Genomic DNA, 21,692 nt, shown 5'->3' with positions numbered 1-21,692 from the left:
TGTATGGTTTTGTAAGAATTCTTTAGGGAATTGTCATTATCAACTATATCATATAGTTATATTCTTTTCATTGATCTTCTCATCCGCCTATAAATACGCTAAAATGGTGATGATCTTAGTCCATGCAATCTCCTACTTATTTATACATATGAGAGCAGATGCGAAATGCATGAGATATATATGATTGTTGAAATTAAACTCAAAGGGCGCAATTGCCTTGCATGAAGGGATAGAGAGAGTGTACTTGAGCCAAGGATGACTTGCCGGCATCTTCGGTTAAAAGTTGCCGGTGTCTCCTTGGCTCATGTTCGCTCCTTTTCCTCTCATATAAGACTCTCAGAGTGCATAACATTATTCATCATGAATCATGGGACGTTTAATTTGCACACATTCAGTGGCTTATTTATGCATGTTATTTAATTTATGAAAGTTTGATCTAAGAATTGGAGGTTTGGTTTTGGGACTGGTGTATTCTTTTCTCGCAACTAATTACTGACCAAGAATTCCTTCTTTTCCCAAGCACTTTGCTCTTTTAATTTCAGGCTGGAGTAGCAAAATTTGTGATTATCATTCATATGATTGATACCTGACACGCCACTTATCTATTGGAAAATATGAAAACACAGTACGAACCATTCTCGTATATATTTTTTGTACATTTTTCAAGCAGTGCCAGATATAATAGAATTTCACTTTTCTCTTTTTATACTGTAGTCATTTATTCTTCTTAACCATAGGAGTATGAATATGATAAACATATTCATATTTATTTCCCTTACTCCTGTGGTTAAAAAGCACAAGTAACTACAGTATTAAAAGAGAAAAATGGAATGAGATTAAGTTATTACTTCTTTTTGTCAAAAATAGATAAATAAGACTTCACTTTCTTTTGAGTTAGCTGATAATTAACATTTACACATCCCAAGTGGTAAATTTGAAATTCATAACCTATAAATAAATTAACAATGACAAGGAACCAAAACAATGACCTAAAGGCTAAAAGCAATGACAAGGGGCCAACAACATTGCATCAAAGTAATGCATTAAGAATTGAACACCGAATTTCAGAACGGACAGCAACGTGTATCGTTATATTTCCAACTAAACAATTATCAAGTTTTACAAAGATCAACAATGACATGATGAGCTTATACGATTCCCCCAAAATTTTTCATGTAATTAGAAAATCTGGATAGCCCAAAATGGAAGGGAAAGGAAAGGAAAGAAATGAAAAAGAAAGAAAAAAGTGGTGTCATCCACATCCATATCCATCCCTTCCCAAGGAAGTAACACTAAATAGTTAGCCTCCTTTCCACATTAGGCCACACTGCAATGCCAGTTTCGCTATGGTTACACCGATATCTGTGGCTAACGGGCGATCAAAGCCTTCAACAATGCTGTAATTTACAACTCTCATGCCATATGACTGACTATGAGAAACCAAGAAGGGGGCCGAAAGCGAAAGCAACGACTTCTCCGACCAAAGAATAGATCAAAATATAGCTGCCTCAAGGCGTTGAATAATTGGAAAATAGATGCAACAACTTGTCCAACGTTTCAGGAGTGAATTTCCTAGCAAATAGGTAGCATGGTTTCTGAACCCCATTCCATAAGCAAGGCCAACTTTGCACTTCTCTCTGCACCAAGACAAGACATACTAAGCATCCAAAGCTGGTTGATGCATCTTAGTAAAACACTAAAACACAACGAAATATCAGCATACCTTCTCATCACTGGTGACGTGGATACTAACATCAATCGACTGCAAATACCAAGAATTATTGTCAATATCCATGTAACTTGAAAACAATTTGAATAGGCAATGATTAGTTGACAGCCTTGCTTGGTTACAACCCACTTTTAGCTAAATAATTATTTTGGTCAATACAAGTGAGGTTTACGGTTAACTAGGCCTTCTATCCCCGATCTATCTACTTCCTAGAAAGATGAAAATGGGATTTGTACATGTTACAGTCGCAGTAGGGACTATACCGTAATATTTCTCAAGAGCTCATAAGTAACATCGTGCTCCCTATATGACTTTGGATGCCACTTTCTCTCAGACCAGTCAACATGAGTTACTGACCAGTTTGCAATTCCCCCTGGATCAACAATCTAATTGACAGACATAAACCAATTAGCCAAGGTGGAAGACTGTTTAATAACAGAAGAACTGCATTACAATCGAAATTCTCACCTGGAAGAAGGTTGGCAAGTAATGCTCGTCTGCAATGCAATTCCTCCCCTCCAAACCAGGCTGTGATATTAAAACTCACATGTTAGTATGGCAGTCATACTAGGGAAACTTCAAACATCGGAATCATAACAAACTTAGATAATCCAATCACCATAAACTGAAATGCTAAAAACGTTAAAAACAACTTCACCTGACAGTAATCCCGAAACTTTGAGTAATACAGGTTATCAGCCATAACTATGATAGCATGCTGCCTCTTCATGGAAAACCACTGCAGAAGAAGTTAAACAATGAGGTGAAGACACATCTAAATGTGCGACATATGTTCATGACCTATAATAATAACATATCTAACATTTTTGAGACACCAAGCATTAGATTACGTACAAAACAACACAAGCAATATCAAATTGCAATTCAATTTTGATTTGGATTCAAAATAAATAAATAAATAGAAGTGAAGGGCTTCACGCAAGATCAAAAAAATAAATTAGTATTAGTGAAGATTTATTCATCAACGTGTTTTTATGACAAAAGAATGAAAGATTTTCAAGTGTAGCAAAAATAAATAAACAATAGAACGATGGTTGCTTCTGTTTTACCCAGTTAGCATCCAGTGGAAGGGACTACTGCAAAATGTAGTAGCCTATGTACTTTGTTGGCATTTCTTATTCTTTTATTGCAATAAGCACACAGTTCAAAATGTTAAAATCTAAACACCAACGTGATCTTAGCAAGATTATACCTGTGCACCCTTTCTGAAGTCCTTCACCTCGACTTCGGGTAACATGTGATCTGAATACCTGCCATTGCCATGAGGGCCAGGATCCTTAAAGCTAATAAGAAAAAAAAAAACTCACATTAGTAAAGTACATCAAGTAATGGTAGAATGCAGAGAAAGAGCTATCAACTCGGTGAAAACCCAAAAGGGATTAATCTAATACTTCTTGACATACCAGTCAACAAAGCTGATATTTGAATACATCAGATAGTTGTAAACATAGTCAAAATTATACAGTGGTACACAGCTGCAAAACCAATACAAACAAATCAGAAACTGGAAAAACAATTTTAACAGTTAGTACCTTGAAACAAAACTAAAAGCATTCTAATAGCTCGTTACCTATCAGAAAGTAAAACAAAGTGCATGTTGTCAGGGTCTTGAAGGGCATTTGCCAATAGCCGTCTCTCAGCATCAACCATAGAAATTTTCCCCCACACCACCTAAAACAAGATGAATTCCTATTAGGAGAGCCAAGCACTGGAAAAGCACATATTAAAGGAAAACATGGGATAGTTACAACTTAAATCACTATTTAGAGCCAACACACTTTAACTTGGAAATAAATTCAGCAATGGTTGCAGAAGATTTTTAAATATATGTAATTCACTAGATCAATTCCTTTTCTATCACAATGGTTCCTGTCCTATGCCAAAAAATGGTCTCTATTCTTACAACAGTCTTGAGCAGACAATCAATCTTTAATACACACACACACAAAAGCATTTAAAACAACAACAACAAAGCCTCATCCCACTAGGTGGGGTCGGCTACACAAGCATTTAAAACCATTATATACATTGGTGAATGTAAATCTGAACATACAAGAGAAAAGAGTACAACCATAAATGATTAGCAAACTGAATACAAGACAATATGCACCTGGTCACTGCGTATATCCCGATCAACAAAATAACGGCTCTCATGAACTGGTTTGGTCTTGGATGCATGCACATAGACAGAGAACTTCCCTTCATGACCCTGACAAAAAGGAGAAGAGCATCTTCCAGGTAAATGCATACTCAAACATGGATGGGTTCATATTTCAGAAGCAAAGTTAACACAGTACCAACCAATAAAATACATGAACAAACTGCAGCTTTTCATTCATTTCAAAACACTTATCAAGAATTCATTAACAAAAACATATTTCATATCTCAGATGGTGTAACTATGCCGTAGAAAGTCTAAGGGTTAATGCTAGAAGTAGTAAGCAATTTGATTTAGCACCCAAGGCAGGCCGCCCAATGTTGAAGCAGGTCATCCATCAGAGATGTTTCCAACACCTTTCATTGACCGAGGGAAAAAGGAATGTGAATTATGTTGGAAGAAATAGGCATATCTATCGCATTATCAATTAATTACAAATGCAATGTTATATAGTAGTAAATTTTAATCATGGACTGCTCAAATTAAGTTAAACCATGCCAAAAATAATAATAGAAAACAGATATTGCATATCATTTTCCACAAACAAGGAGGACACTGCTATCAGTGCCTGTGGGGAGGAGAAGCAAAAGACAGATTCTCTTAACCATTCCAACTCAGGTTTCTTAGTAATATGACTGTCGACTAGCATTTCAAATACAAGAATATTCAAGACATGAAGATAGATTTCAGCTTGCAAAAAGCCAATTCTCCTACTGATTTTGTTTTATTAAGAGGGGGAATGCAATTATAAACTATACTATTAAACTGGCCATCTTTTTAACATTATAGATTTTACAATTCAAAGTGTCACATATATTTCAAAGATGACAATGCATTAATTGCCTTAGAAAGAGAAAGAAAAGAGCTTGAACTGACCAACATAGAGAAGTGAAAAATTCTTACTTGGAAAAACTTGTCCCACAATCTTTCAAATGGCAGGTCACCAGGTGACAAAAACATGAAGGCAAGTTTTGGGTTTTTTGAAACAATTGGCGGTGAGCTCAAAATATCCCTAATCACAGCACGTGATGCAATCTCCTCATCTGTGTATACTCTAGCCGGAACAGGCGGAAGCCAAGCAGAAATACTCTTACACCCTCTAGAAGAGAAAAAACAGGCTGTACTGCTATGTGGTGGGTAGATATAAGCACACATTAGAAAGACGCATACAAATAAAACCAGGACAATAATCCACATTGGTTTCCTCATGGGAGGACGGTGGCGACTCCCCGGCATTATTTGCATATCACCCATGCTTATATGCCAACCTTTTGATGTCTTCATCTAAGTCAATGTGACACAGATTTCAAACCCCCGTAATCTCCTTTTGATCCGCATTTACCATCAGTTGAACACACAGAAATCACGACATACACCCTTTAATGACCTCAAGCAGATTGATAGAGAAAATTCTGAGAAAACAAATTAAGCAATTGCATTAGCAAACAAAACCTATCAAATCCAATTTCACAGTAACATCCACAACTAGTAAACTAATAACCACTCTGGCGTCTGTAGTATCATTCTGGAATGACGAGGTATATACCAGACATAAAAAACACATGCACGAAACATGGGAAAAAGCATAAAATATTTAATGATCAAATCCAAATATAACTTCATGTTAGCAATACTTGCAAGTTCCAAAGGGTACAAAGTCTTTAGAGTAGCCTAACGGACACAAAACATCCTTAAACATATGTCTTCTACCAACGACCGGCACCGAAAAAAGAAGAAAATAAAAAATCGAAGCTTTAGTTCAAAAATTGTAACAACAACCACGGGTCAAACATCAAATAGACATGGGAAGCCCCTCCCCTGTTTGGTAACAGAGAAAGTACAAAAAGCAGATACTCTATTGAAAAAGAAATAGCTTGCAAAACACTAAACAATCTCACCTAATTTATACACACCACAACAACAAAAACGAAAAACATAATTAAATACATAAAGAAAAACGGTTCCTTTCTCTTCTCTTCTCTTTCCTTTCCTTAGACTCCAATCCCTTCCTCCCCAACCCCCAAAAAAAAATCAAATCAGAGTTTCTCTCTCTTTCTCTCTCTGTCTCTTGAGCAATGGGAAAGAGAGAGGAAGTAGTACCTGGCTGAAGCGCAAGAAGGAAGATCAATGATTGACGTAAATCTTATGGTTTTCAATGGAAGATTTCTCAGAGAGGAATGGAACGGGTGAAGAAAGATCTAGGGCAAAAAACGCTGTAGAAACCACTACCGATGGATTTCAAAAAAATTGAAATAATAATAATAACAATTTATAAAAAATAAAAGAGAAGAATCGATGCTTTTTTTCACCCGCTCTCTATCTCTGTGTTTCTCTGCCTGGGTTTCTCTTTCTATTTCTCTTTCTCTGTTTCTCTCTCTCTGTGTTTTTGCTTTCCGCAAAGACGAAGAAGGATGAAAGGCTCGTTTTTTTTTTTTTGGGCAGTGGTCCGAGCCAACCAGAATAAAATTCATATAAATAAATAAAATAATACAAACTTGACTCTGATTGGTCAATTGGTCAATTTTATACGTTATTTCCATTATTTATATTATTTCAGTTTCAATAAAATATATGGGATTGTTAAATTTAAATGTGATTTCTTTTTTTTATTAATTTATGCACAATTTTTTAACAAAACTGTTTTATTTCAACATTTAATTGATTTTTGTGAACGATCGAAGATAAAACTCTTCATTAACTTAAAATTAAGCTACCATAACTGATTTAATAAACAAAATTAGAATAAATATTTAAATTGATCTTTAAAAAAATAAATCAAATATTTTTAACAAACTTTTATTATTATAAAAATAATTGAGATATTTATCTTATAAAAATATTTATCGGAGATCTAATTATTTTTATAATAAAATATATTAAAAATTTATTTGTTTTATATAAATATTAAAAATTTTATTGAAAATAATAAAAATTCAATCTATCCAATAAGTATAGTTTTTAGGATTTTAAAAAATATTAAAAATCAAAATGTATAATCTGAACTTCATTAAAGATTAATTTTGATATATCCTCAAGAATTTGTTTAATATGTATTAGATTCTAAATTCAAAGTTGAAATATTTTGGATTATGATCCTCATGTAAAATCTTAAAACCCTCTCCCAAAAAAAACTAAAAAAAAAAATAAGATCAGAAATTCCACTTCAAAATTTATAATTATATATTACCACAATATTAAAAATAAGACTATGTGCTTACGATTTTTAAAAAATAAAAATATTGTTTAAAATACATAAAAAGTAAAATTTTTTAAAAATAACTTGTATTTATCAAAATTAAAAAACTTAATATAACTCCATATATAATGCTATAATTTTTAAAAAATTAACTTTTATATAAAAAAGTTTTAAAAAATAAAAATTTTACCAAACAAATCTTAAGAATAAACGAATTTTAGTGCTGCAATAATATCAAATTTAATGTTCAAATTAAAATATAATGGCTATGTGAATACGTAATTTTTTTTTGAGAACAAATTTTGCTACCTTTTACTTTTATTCATTTATTAATTACTACATTGAAAAGAAATATTATAGCAAAATTGTGAATATAAATAATTTGCTTTTTTAACAAATTATTTTTACCTATAAGATTTAGAATATTAATAAATTTACTTTACAATAAATCAAATTAGTTTGTATTCACAAAAAATTAATAATTATTATTTCGATTCATAGAATTCATTACTACGGCAATAAATTTATTTATGAATAAAATTAACATTTAATATTTGTAGTTTCTTTTTTTCTATCTTTCTGTCCAATTTAGGTTTTAGTGTGTAGGGAACGACGACCCAATAATGCCCCAACTTGACTTGACGTCTTGACCTGTCAAATACTTTTCCTTATTTTTATTTTTCATTCTTATTCATTTCTTTTTTTTAAATAATAAAAAACAAATAATTTAGTTTATTTGTGTTTAATGTCTTTTTCTGCAAGATTAGATTATGTATTATCATATTAACAAATAAATATAATTATCATCAAATTGAAACAAATATTTTTCATAAAAAATTGAAAATAATTCAATTCAATAATAATATTAAAAAAGTGTACTATTAATTGTATATCATGATTGATCTCGGAGGAAAAAAAAAAGTTTGGTTGCTATACATTACATTATCAAAATATGTCCTCCCATGTGGTGAACAAAAAGTTTATATTAAGAAAATAAAAAGTATATTTTATAAGCCCTGTGTTTATCACCCTGTCGTTGTCGTCGATAATTACCCAGTGTGAGTGTTGCCCCATGAATCACACTCCTCGGACCTAAAACCATGGCTACGTTGTTACGCTTGTCATTACTCATTACCACAACATTTTGCTATCATCAACCACCCTCACCATTCACAAATTGGAACCAACTATAACTAACATAGAGGTTAACTTGTTCAATCACAAATATAGATTTAGGTGTAATTAACTTCACGTAAAATTGATAGTTAATAGTAGTTAGATAATAATTTAATTAAATTTGTTAAATTATTTGACAACTTTTAACTATAAATTTTACGTGAAGTTAACTGAACTTGAGTTTTTACCTTGTAACTTTAATAGAGATATAAATTGTATTTGGGCTAAAAAATATTTTTAAGGGAGAAAATTGTATATCAAATTTTTCATCAAACTCACTAGCACCTAAACATAACATTACATAGCTTTATTTATTTAAGTATTGAATTCTTTTCTTTATGTGAAATTAATAGTAGTTGTTTATTATTAAATAATTTAATTAAATTATTATCTAATAATTTTTAACTATTAATTTTATATAAGGTTAATTATATTTAAATTTTTACTTTCTTTTCTACCTATTAGACTAAAAATTTATTACATACACAATACATAATTTAAATTTTAATATTTATTTAGATAGACGGTAAACTAATTATTCAAATAACAAAATATATGTTGATTTTTACAGGATTAAATTCTGAAAAAAAAAAAAGTTAAGAGAAAAAGCTTCATAGAATTGAAGGAGTCGTGCGTCGGGCCAGTGAGCGTTGTGCAAGCGTGGAGCCAATGATTAAATTAAATTAACAATTTGCCATTAATTAATTAAATTAATTAATTTGACTCTTATACTGAATAACATTAATTAATCGCGTGGAACAAATATAGCAAGTCCGAATTTTGCTTGTCCCATGAAATCCATCTTCCGTTCCGTGTATGTGGACGCTTTCTAAGTTGTACTGAAAAATAAATGATACTAATAAATTCGAAATTATCCTAAATTAAACAAATTGAAGTTTGAAATTTTCGTTTTAGTGTTCCATTGGTCAAAAAAAGGTTTATACGACACCATACATGAAGTTCAAGCAAAAAGTTTACCGAGTCCTATTTTAAACACATAATGCCTGAAAATTCAGTCATTAAATCAGTTATTTTATATTTATATATAAATATCTATTTTATAATTTTAGTATATACTACTTATGATGATTAATTTTTATTATATTGTCGTTGATATTCTTAAATTAATTAAACATTCAAACCGTAGACTACTAGACGTGACGCTGGCACTTATTAATCTCTACCTCATTTAATAACTTCACTAAGATTAGATTGGAAACTTTCACTCAGAAAACTTTTATTCTGTTTAGTAATTTTTGTTAAACGTTTAATGAGCAGCGACCAAGGTGTGTAAGATAAAGTAATCAATTAAGAAAGTACGAGATTTAATTGATTAAATAATAAGTAGATCTTACGTGAAGTCAACTGCACCTGAATTTCTATTTAAACTCATCTGTAGTCGACTTCACACGAAATTATTTCTAAATTCATCTGAAGTCGATTTCACGTGAAGTTATTTTTAGATGGATAATACGTACTATTTGATTTAAAAAAAACAATTTATTTTATACAAATAATTTAATTAAAAAATCAATCGACTAATTATGATGTTAGATTTTTCACCATTATTTTTTTAAAACGTAGCAGTTACTTCCGTGTTATGGCCGTCATCACCAAGGTTCGAAGACTCGGTGGTTTTTCAACCTGTAATTCTCCCACAAATGCCATGTGCTAATTAAAAAAAAAAAAGAAATAAAAAATGGAAAGAAGCCGATTCAATGATTCATATAAACGACCTCATCAAATATCATGATAAGTTTTATTTTATAACCTATTTATAGACATGCAATTAGTTTTGTTATACTACTACGTACCTCACATATGCATAATTATTAAACACTAATCTATTACACAATGAAGACTCCTAAACCTAATTACAATTGAACTTTGACCACAAATACAGCTCAAGTTACCAAAATAAAAACCAGAGACTGGGAAGGGAGGGAGGGGGTTTGAATAATATATGAACTAAAGTTTATGGTTAAATTTAGTGGCAATTCGGTTTGTTTTCTTTTGTAGTTTTTTACGGTATTTTCAAATTTGGCAGATTAAGAATTAATCTGTGGTAGATCGAAATTTTATTTAAAGGTTTGTTATTAGTTAATAGGTTTTTGTCACTTTGTTTATGTGTAAAGGGAGTGGAAGAGAGTCTCATATCAGATCAAAACTCCAAACTTTGTTTTTGTCAAGACCTAAATTTTATAGTGTGCCAATAAAAAAATGGGAGTTCTATTGGGCCTGTCCTATTTGACAATTATTGCCTGGCACAATCGATGATGAGGCCCAAATGTTTCCTTTTAGCCCAATTAACATCACTCCCTTTCTTGAACAAAACCCACATCACTCACTTTCAAAATCTTTAGACAAGTTCATCCAAAAAAATTCTTTAGACAAGTTATAAAATTTGGTTATTACACTATAATTAAGATATTTACATGTCGTGTGTTAAATAACTTAATTAAATGTATTAAATCATTTAATAATTTTTAACTATTATTTTTGTATAAAAATATTTTTATCTAAATGGTCACTACAAATTTTACTTCTTGATACATGTCCTTAAAATGAGATGAATGATATGGAGAAACTATTTATTCCATAAATAAATAAAAAAATTCTCTTTTAAAATAGGTCACATTCAGCACTCAACACCAATAATGATTAGAAATATAATGGACAATTGGACACGAATATCTTAGGCCGAAAAATAAATCACATGCAAATATTTTTATGTAAAATTAGTAAATTAAAATTATTAAATAATAATTTAATTAAATTTATTAAATTATTTAATAATTATTATCATTAATTTTATATAAAAATAATTACATCTTAATTTTCACTTCTTAAACTCAGTTGGGATTAAAAAGAGTTTAAAGTAAGTAAAATATATGGATCAAATTTTTATTTTATTTTATTTTATTTTAAAAAATAGCAAGTAAATTAATAGCATATAGTTTTGCACGAGAAAAACAAAACCCTACAAGTAAAAGTTGATGCTAGAGTTAAACAAGTGTCTTTAAGATTGGCATTGCGTAACAAAATCGTTTTTGAAATTTTAATTATGTTAATTATATTTTTAAAATTGATAAAACTATAGTATGTTAATTTTTTTTATTTATTTTTCATTAACAATATACTAACATGACTTGATAAAATAGACTATTAATGACATGTGTCATGTAACATCCTATCACACAGAGCTTTATGTTTAAGCCGTAAAATAGAGGTGGTGTGGTATTACGACCTCTAAAATAAAATATAATACGTTTAATAATTGAAAGAATGCAGTATTCTAAGAGTCTTGAAGAATAGATAAATCAAAATCGCAAAATTAAAAATGCAACGCTCAAAAATAAAGATTACTTGCAAGAGAAGAAAGCTAAAGTTCACTAACATATGGTACAAGAGATAAAAGCAGAGGATCAAGGGTATAAAATAACAAGCTCCTAACTCAACCTGCGAAATTAAGGCTGGCCGGAAGAAATTTATATACATACATACATACATATATACATGTCCCAAAATGCCTAAAATACAGAGATAAAACCCTAGCTCTCCTTAACATTTAAGAGGAAACAAAATAAACAAGATATGCGGGGAGAAAATTAAGTACATATATCCATTGACTATACTACAAAAGAAACCCAAAAACCACTCCGCTTCAAAAGTCCAGACACCTAGTGAGGTGCCTCTCGACCTGCATCTGAAAAATAACAACACAATATGGGGGGTGAGAATCGGAGGTTCTCAGCATGGTAAAGGTGTCACACACATAATATATAAGGTTCTGGGAATACCAGAGGCAATCCTAGAATGATGGCACTCAAATTATAAAGCTTAAAAGTATTAAACGGAACCCGTAAAAGGGTGGTCTTCTAAGGATATCTAAGTATAACTTAACTTAACCGTAACTCTAAGTCTTTCCTCCTTTCTTCCATACCTTCATCTCTGATAAATCGCACAGACAAGGCAAGCACAGGTAGGAAAAAAGTAGTTCAAGTAACAATTACAACAATTAGCAGAATATAATCAAATAGGCATTTCCAATTAATGCATAGCAAACAAAGCACACATATGCATATGATGAATGTCTATCCTAGTGGCCGTGAGCTCACGCGTCGATTATTTTGTCAGAATCCGATACATCTGGTACCTAACCCAGACACAAAGCGAGGCTAGTTGCAAATAGGTTTTTCAGGTAAAATTTAATCCTGATGGCACCATAGAGAGGCACAAAGCGAGGCTAGTTGCAAAAAGATTCACTCAAGTACAAGGAGTAGATTACGGTGATACTTTTAGTGCAGTTATCAAAATGACTACCCTACAAGTAATGTTAGCATTAGCAGCGGCAAAGAAATGGCATTTGAAACAGATGGACGTCAACATTGCCTTCCTTCATGGAGATTTGGATAAGGAAGTTTATATGAAGATACTACCTGGTTTGACTATGTCACAACCAGGTTTGGTTTGTAAATTGCAAAAGTCTCTATATGGGCTTAAGCAAGCAGACAATAGAACATTAAGCTCACTCAAACTCTTATGGATGCTGGTTATAAGCAGTTTTTTTATGATCATTCACTCTTCATCAAGAAACAATCTGAAAGCTTCACTGCCATTCTAGTATATGTTGATGACTTGGTTTTAACTGGGAATGACATTGGTGAAATCAATTCCATCAAATAAAATTCAGATGACAAATTCAAAATAAAGGATCTTGGTGATCTCAAATACTTCTTGGGAATGGAAGTAACACGCTCTAACTCTGGAATTCACATTTATCAGCGGAAGTACACCATAGACCTTCTCAGGAATTTTGGTTATCTAGATTGCAAGACTCTCTCTACCCCATTTGATTATAATTAGAAACTCTCAAAGGAATCAGATACCATTTTAACAGACAATACTATTTACAAACAGCTCATCGGCCGACTCCTTTACCTCACAAATACTAGACCCGATATCTCTTATGATGTGGGACATTTGAGCCAATTTTTGGACTGTGCAACCACTTCTCACCTACAGACTGCTTTTCGCGTACTCCAATATTTAAAAGGCCGACCTGCAACTGGTCTCTTCTTCTCCTCTACTTCTAATCTGCATCTCACTGGATTTGCTGATGCTGACTGGGCTACCTGTGCTGATACTCGTCGCTCCGTTTCCGGTTATTGCTTCATGCTTGGGAACTCTCTCATTAGCCGGAAGAGTAAGAAGCAAACCACAGTTGCCAAGTCCTCTGTAGAAGCTGAATATAACTCTCTTGCTGTTGCCATTTGTGAAGCTAATTGGTTATCTTTCTTAGTGAATTTCATTGGCTTGCCGCTTCAAAAGTCTATCACTCTATTATAGGATAACCAGTCAGTCATTCACATTGCCAATAATCCCATCTTTCATGAAAGAACTAAACACATTGAAGTGGACTACCACATTGTTCGTGAAAAGCATTTGTCTGGTCTCATTCATCTTATGTCAGTTCGTTATAAGGATCAACTTGCTGATTTTCTTATCAAAGCTCTGCTACCGGGTCCTTTTCTTGCTAATGTTTCCAAGCTAAGATTATTAGATTTACACAATTCTAGCTTGCGGGACGGTGTTACCTAGATTATTTCTTTATCAATAATAGACTTACCATTGTAATTATTTTTTAGTGAGAGTACATAAAGAGTACATACTATATAAAGTATAATAACTCAACAAATATTTTTAAAATGGGATTTTTCATTCTCTTCAACAATAAGAAAAACTTATTTTTCTCCCTCTCTTAATCCTTTTTGGTTCATCAAACCATCAACATCACAGCTTGAACAGTTTAGGGCATGAGATGTTACTTAGATTTTTTTATCAATAATAGGTCTACCATTGTAATTATCTTTTTAGTGAGAGTACATAAAAAGTACATAGTATATAAGATGTAATAACTCAACAAATATTTTCTAAAAAAATTTTTCATTTTCTTCAATAATGAGAAGAACTTATTTTTCTCCTTCTCTTAATCCCTTCTGGTTCATCAAACCATCAACATCACAGTTTGAATAGCTTAAGACATGATTTTTTTATGGTGCAGTGAGCGTAGAGGAGTACAATGTATTATATGTGGTTTATCGGGATATCACTGTGGATGATGTGAGATTTACCATATTTGTCACCTCCGGAGATTTCGTTACATTGTTGAGCTGCATGTTCTCAACCGTGTGATGGTGTATAGTAACCTAGAAAATGAAGAAGAGTTGTGGGATTCTGCCATTAGAGGCTACAGGCTCTACTTGGGTCTCGGAGGTGTATCATCTTGCGCCAACGTGCTAGAATATTGAAATAAACATTTTAGTTCAGGCATTTATCAAACATTCAAACACCATGAAGAAAATCTCATGTTTTAAGCTATTCAAACTGTGATGTTGATGGTTTGATGAATCAGAAAGATTAAAAGAGAGAGAAAAATAAGTTCTTCTCATTGGAAAGAGAATGAAAAATCTCCTTAAAAAATATTTGTTGAGTTATTACATGTTATATATTATGTACTTTCACTAAAAAATAATTACAATGGTAAGTCTATTATTGATAAAAAAAATCTAGGTAACAGAATTTAAATAATATGTGAAAAATAAAATTAAAATTAGTGCAAAAGAATTTTAAAAATTTTAGATTTATAAAAAAATGAGAAAAAATCAGTAAAGATATTAATTTAGTATAAACTATTTAATTTCAGGAACTAAAATGAGTTTCTTAATACAAATTTAATGTCTAATTTGGTGTATCTCTAAGAATGACGAAGACACGTGGACGAAAAATATTTGTGACGGGTGATATGTGGCCAAAATAGTATTGTGACGTGATATAATTGTCTACGTTAGCATATTACATGTCATTAATCGATCCATTATTATATTATTATACGTAATCAAATCATAAATTGATATACCTACATTATCAAATTATGTTAATATATTATTAATAAAAAATAAATCAAAGACTAATATAATATACTTTTTACAATTTTAAAAATATAATTAATATAATTAAAATTTTAAAATCTATTTTGATATATAATGTCAACTCAAAAATCACTTTGGAACTTAACTTATTGATGCTAAATAGTAAATAATTAAATACGAAATGACCAAGAGCATACCATTTATTTTTAACACATGTACAATGATAAAATAAAATAAAGGGCAATGTACTTAAATAAATAAAATGAGAGAAACCTTTACCTGTATACAACATTTGGGAAGTCCTTACGTGAGTGTCTTGTTTTGATTACTATGTAAACCGTGAGAGCTAGCCACGATTTTTTATTTCTTCATAAACCGTGGAAGGCTTCAACGGATTTTAGTTGAAAAAGGTTGAGCATAAACCGTGGCTGCTCGCCACGGATTATGAAAGAATACAGCTAGCCATAAACCGTGTTTGGTCACCACGGTTTATGAAAAAAGAGCTCTGAACATAAACCTCTCTTAGCTACTACGGTTTACATTGAGAGTACTATAAATACATAATCCGTGGATAGTCATCACGGATATCATTTGTGCCAAACCAAAATTGTTGTAGCTTGGTGGTTGAGAGAGTTTGAGGGAGAGGGAGTTTTTATGAGTTTGGAAAATTTCAAATTAAATTAGTGATGACCAAACATTATTAATACAATTAATTACAAAATTATTAATTTAATCTTCATGTTATATTTACTAATTAATAATTTTGTTATGCAGAGTTTGCTGCTGGACCAAATAGCAAACCCAATATATTAAAGAAGATCAGCCTTGGTTATCAAAAATGTTAGATGCTGTGGCTGAATTGTTATTATACTTGTTGGGTCAAATTTAATTATTATGAGCCCAAATCAACTTTGAAGAAGAGATCCACTAGCTTGGTCCAATTTGGAAAAATAAGAAAGAGGAAATCATGCATGCTTCCACGGATATCATATTCATCTTTTGATGGATTTCAAATTTTGATTAAATGCACTTAATGCAAACATTAGAAATAGGAAAGAGAAAGTGAAAAAGTGATTTGATTGCTTTAAGTGTATTACACGCTACTAGGCATGGGTTTTGAAACAATTAATTCATTTTCATTCTCTTTCTTAGCTCCACTAAAAGCATTTCAATTTCTCTCTTCTCTCTTCAAGCTTCGGTCACTTCACAGAGAAAATGGAAGACACCACAAGCTATCAGAAGAAGGTATATGAAGCTAGTAGCAAGGCCATGGTGATGATGGCGTCAAGAAAAAGTAAATCAGAGGTATGGAGTGGCTAAGATCTTTACCACAAAAGGTAAGATATGGTGAAGTAATCTCAAGCTCTCCATAACCAAAAATGGTGGAGATCCACTTCGGTCAGAGGAAGAAGATCTTTGGAGGGATGACTTGTCTCAGCTTTTAATCAACCACCACAGGAGGTAGCTACTGTAGCTACGTGGGGGAAGAGGCAGAAGTTAGAGCAGAAGAAGCTGTCATCATCAAAACTCATCAAGGACTAGGAATCCTTCTTGGAGTGCAAGTCAAGATGGAAGGCCCGGATTGACAAAGCTTGGTGTAAAGGGAAGACATAGAGGTAATTGCTTGTTGGTTATAGCATTCGGTTTCCTCTCCTCTCTCTCTGGCCGAACCGGTTTTGCATGAAGAAGAAGAAGTTGGCTCGGTTCAAGAGCTTCAACCTTGGAGGCTTCCCCTTCTATAAATAAGGGAGAACAGCCAGGGTTTGAGGCAAGGAAAAGAAAAAAAGCACAATGTTCCTATAGCTACCCAAGCTAACAGAAGTTCTTCTCCTTCAATGTTTTTATTTTGTAATTTTTCTGTTTAGTTTTGTCTGTCTTGAGTCTCATGAAAAAAGGCAAACAATGAGGTTTATATGAAAAAGACATATAGCAGAAAAAGACAGAGTATACAAAATTAAAAGAATAAGCCATAGATGTCCTTAGAGGTTATTTGTACATCTGTGTTGTGTTTCATGATTCTGTGGAAATTTTCTTGCAAGTTGGGTTAGCACTTAGCAGTTGAAAGCTTGGTAGGTGACCAAGTCAAGTTCAGGATTGGGGTTAGATTATGGACTTGTCCCGAATAGGAATGGTAGTTCCTAGGGAGAATTGGTGTATGTAATCATGATTATAGTGAAATTCCATCATTATTGTGATGGAGACTGGATGTAGGCTGCATTGCACTTAGCAGCTGAACCAGAATACATCTTGGTGTGATTTTCTCTCTCTTCTACTCCATTTTTGTTTCTGCTGCATAGGAGAAAAAATTGAAAAATATCTCTTGACTGGTTACGAGACAAAAAGAAAAAGTCTCATGACTAGGCACGAGACAAAAACAAAAAATATCTCCTCAAGTTTTTCAAAGGACAACAACTGTTATTAAGTGAAAAATGGGCTAAGATTCAATCCCCCTTCTCTTAGCCACTAATAAACCATCAATTGGTATCAGATCTTGGTCTCAAAGAGATCAAGCTTTGCAGCTTAGAGAAAAGATCCAGATGGCAGAAAATAGTGGCTCAAATCTGGTGTCCTACAATCTGACAGAAGGATAGTCAAGCAACAGACCTCCTCTTTTCAATGGGAAGAACTACACCTATTGGAAGGAGAGAATGAAGATTTTTATGCAAGCAGTAGATTACAGACTATGGAAGATCATCCTGGAGGGTCCTCAATTTCCAACCGTCACAAGTGCTGAAGGAGTAATCTCTCTTAAACCAGAAGCTAGTTGGACCAAAGAAGACAGAAAGAAGGTGGAGCTCAATGCCAAGACTATCAACTTGCTCAACTGTGCAATTAGCTTTGAGGAATACCGACAGGTATCACGATGCACAACGACAAAGGTAATCTGGGACAAACTTCAACTCACTCATGAAGGAACCACCATAGTAAAGAAGACAAGGATAGATATGCTGAACAGAGAATATGAAATGTTCACAATGAAGGAAGGAGAATCAATAGATGAAATGTTTGAAAGATTCAACACCATCATTGTTGGCTTGGATGCTATGGGGATTAAGTATCCTGAATCTGTGCTTGTGAGGAGAGTTTCAAGATGTCTTACAAAAGAGTGGGAAACAAAAGCATTGATAATATCTGAGAGTAGTGGTCTTGATTCTATGACATATGATGACTTGAGAGAAAATTTACTTGCTTTTGAAAACACTTATTTGAAAAAGATTAAAAAAGAAAAGGAATAGCTCTTACATCTGTTTCTAACCTTTTGGATGATGAATCTAGTGATAACTCCTCTGAAAATAAATTTGTGTTGTTTACCAAAAAAATTTAGGAAAATGGTGAAGCTCAAAGAAAGAAGCAAGGGAAGCAGCTTAAGAAAACAAAAGAAAGATTTCAGCAAGGTGACATGCTACAATTGCAAGGAGACTGGGCATTTCAAATCAGATTGCCCTAAGTTAAAGAAGGAGAAAAAGTCAAAGAAGGGAAAGAAGAAAGGACGGATGGCTTCCTGGGAGGACTTGGAAAATGACTCAGAGGATGATGAAGAATCAGAAACCAAGTCCCAAACATGCTCATGGCAGATCACATTGAACAGGTAGTCTTTCATAACCCTGATACTGAATATCTTCATCTTATGATAGACTTCCTTTCTAAAAAAATTAGATGCTTCTTGCTTGATAACCAAGATCTTGAACAACAAATCACCATTCTTAAATCTGAAAATGGTTTTCTCAAAGATAAATTAAGAGAGGCTGAAACTGCCGTCGAACTTGTTGAAACTCTTCCCAATCTCCATATATTTGTGCTACTGCCTTTTATTTTGCCATCCAAACCTTTCTGTAACTAGGCCTGGACCCATAATCAGCTTCGGTTGCTTGTTGCAAGACCTTTATCGTTACCGCAGCATCCGCCCTAACCAACAGAAAAATCTTCGCACAGATAACGTGGTAATCAAGCTGACAGTGATCACTGAAAATGGAGGTGGCCAAGCAAGTGTGCGGACCGTTGTACCTCCTAACCTCCCAAGTGCCCTTTCCTGCACGAAGTGATATCCGAATCAACCAACTACAATCCTTGTCAAACTCCTTGCATTTTCCATGATACTTCAGATGATCCGATTCCAAGACTCGGTACTCAAAATCTCGACGGATGCTATAGTCCTTCACACTCAGAACAGCTTCATCTTTATTTTGGAACGATTACCCAATCTAAAATTCTGTAGAAGAATCCCCAATTGTAGCACCTCCGTCCGCCTGTTGACCCAGAGCCTCCAAGTTTAGAGTAGAGAAGTGTGAAAGGTACTGCTGTGTGCCAGAACTTAAAGGCCTATGATGTGCATGTGGATTGGGACCTATGTCATCATCACTGTCCCCAATGATATCTACAGGCTCCTGGTCAGAGTCATCGTCCTGCATTGCATTCTCTACTCGATCAGGTTCCCCGAAGCCTTGTTCTTCATGAATTATGCCACCACCGGTATCCGCCTCAAATGCCTGCTGCCAGACCCCAAGATTCTCCAACGGTACAGAACCAACTGCCTCCGTTCGATCTAAATCAGCCGCAAAGGAAGGGGATGCAACCTGCAGAACAGATGGCCCGGCCGCAGGCATCAAACTAGACGCACTGCCGGCGGTAGTCGAGCTATGAACTGGAGCTGATATCCCAGAACTATCGACACCAACATCCAACTTCGCATACAGCTCGTGTATTCTGACCTCCGGAAAACTCCTAACACAATGAAACAGAACCCTAATATCTTCATCAGCCTCTAGCACAAACGTATCATACTTAACACCGGTCGACACAACTGCGATTGGAATCTTGTAGAATAGCTTCTTCACCCACTTGCTCTCAAATACCCCAAGCTTCTGCAAGATGCTGTTCTTTACATCGGACAAAGTGTTTGATGAACTGATGAATACACTCAACGGTTCTCTGTCGGTGAACTTGACATCATATTTTTTGCTTCTTTTAATTTTTCCAGAGCAATGCACTAACACAAGAAAACTCTCTTCCTCACTTGCCATTGTGTGATAATGATCTCTTCACAAGTTTCAATCGTGCTCATATATTTATAGAATTCTTCTCCACATAAACCGTGGCTGCCTACAAGGATTTATGAGTTTAAAAAATTCTTCATAAACCGTGGCTGGCTATAGCTTTTTTGAGTTTATTTCTACCTTCCTAAACCGTGGTGGCCTACCATAATTTATGTTCAAAACTTCTCCTTACTAAACCGTTGCTAGCTGCCATAATTTACATATAAACCCTAAACCATAACTAACTCCCACAGATTACATAATATAAAAAATGGACATACAGATAACAAGATTTCAATTGTTACAATCACATAAACCTTTCACTCCTTTTATTTGTTTACGTACATTTCCCTAAAATAAAAACAAGTCCTTAGATTGAATCAAAATATCAAATCATAAACTTACAAACAAAATACAATAATTAGGCGGCCACACTCATAATGTCCATTTTGTATACTTTAATCAATAATTGTATTCATTTTCACACTATATATCACGATTCTAATTAATGCATGTCCATATTGGTCAAATTTAGATACCAAGTCCAAGGGCAAGCAACACAAAACCGACAAAGTTGCGAGTTTGTCAAATTATTAATATACATGTTAAATTGAGCTACATTTAATTTGCAAGCTCTTTAATCTCAAAAGCCACCATACTAAATTCTAAACTTTCATTATTTACTATTAAATTCTAAACTTTTAAATTAAAATTTTCATTATTTACTATTTATTTATTAATTTTTGTCAAAAGTATATGAAGAAAAATTATTAATACTTATTTATTTAATTGTTTCGTTTATTAATAAGCTGGTTAACCAGTCAAGTTTTCGAGTAAACCTGACTTTTTAATGATAAAAGTTTAATAATTAACCTTAGCTGATTCTATCCCTTCTCCACCTTTTAATAACAAAAAGTCAAAAGCCAAGTGATGGAGGATACTTAAATCATTGCATGCAAACTAAGTTTAATAATTGGTTTCAATGCCGCAACCATACAAACTACTACCTATGCTTTCTTCTTCTTCTTCTTCTTTTTTATACTATTTTTGCATATTAAGTGTGGAATTTAATTTTAATAAGTTATCAATGTAAAATAATTATATATATTTTTAATTATATAATATTATATTAATAAAAATAATTATATTTTATATTAATTACATAAATAATCATAAAAAACGAATGTAATTATACAACCATATAAAACGATAATATACACATATTAAACTCATTAAATGTGTGATATTATAAATACTTAAACTAATGTCTGTTAATTGATTGTATTTGGACCAAGTGCTAAACGCTATCTTGTTTATGAACGAATTGATTTACACCACCAATTTAAAAAAGAAAAAAAAAGTACTATGTTGTTTTGAAACTTGAATATATAATCATTAAAATAACACTACTATTCAAACTTGACATGCATTATCACATGTATAATAA

General features: G+C 32.8%; 1 protein-coding gene across 1 annotated transcript; it reads right to left on the bottom strand.

Annotated features, from left to right (window-relative positions):
• Window positions 1-1,062: 1,062 nt before the first annotated feature.
• On the bottom strand, window positions 1,063-6,419 carry LOC112697753 (glycosyltransferase BC10). The gene is made up of 11 exons (XM_025751070.3): window positions 6,009-6,419; window positions 4,812-5,320; window positions 3,861-3,959; window positions 3,321-3,421; window positions 3,154-3,225; window positions 2,943-3,033; window positions 2,388-2,468; window positions 2,198-2,257; window positions 1,993-2,115; window positions 1,724-1,762; window positions 1,063-1,637 (listed from the first exon to the last, which is right to left on the bottom strand). Exons 2-11 carry the CDS (start codon window positions 5,190-5,192, stop codon window positions 1,509-1,511), a joined length of 1,176 nt encoding a protein of 391 aa, XP_025606855.1. The 5' UTR covers window positions 5,193-5,320; window positions 6,009-6,419; the 3' UTR covers window positions 1,063-1,508.
• Between the last annotated feature and the right edge of the window lie 15,273 nt (window positions 6,420-21,692).

This window comes from Arachis hypogaea, chromosome 1 (genome assembly GCF_003086295.3).
Source record: "Arachis hypogaea cultivar Tifrunner chromosome 1, arahy.Tifrunner.gnm2.J5K5, whole genome shotgun sequence".
Taxonomy (NCBI): domain Eukaryota; kingdom Viridiplantae; phylum Streptophyta; class Magnoliopsida; order Fabales; family Fabaceae; genus Arachis; species Arachis hypogaea.
The sequence above is the reverse complement of the archived record's forward strand: the minus strand, read 5'-3'. Positions and strand labels throughout refer to the sequence as shown.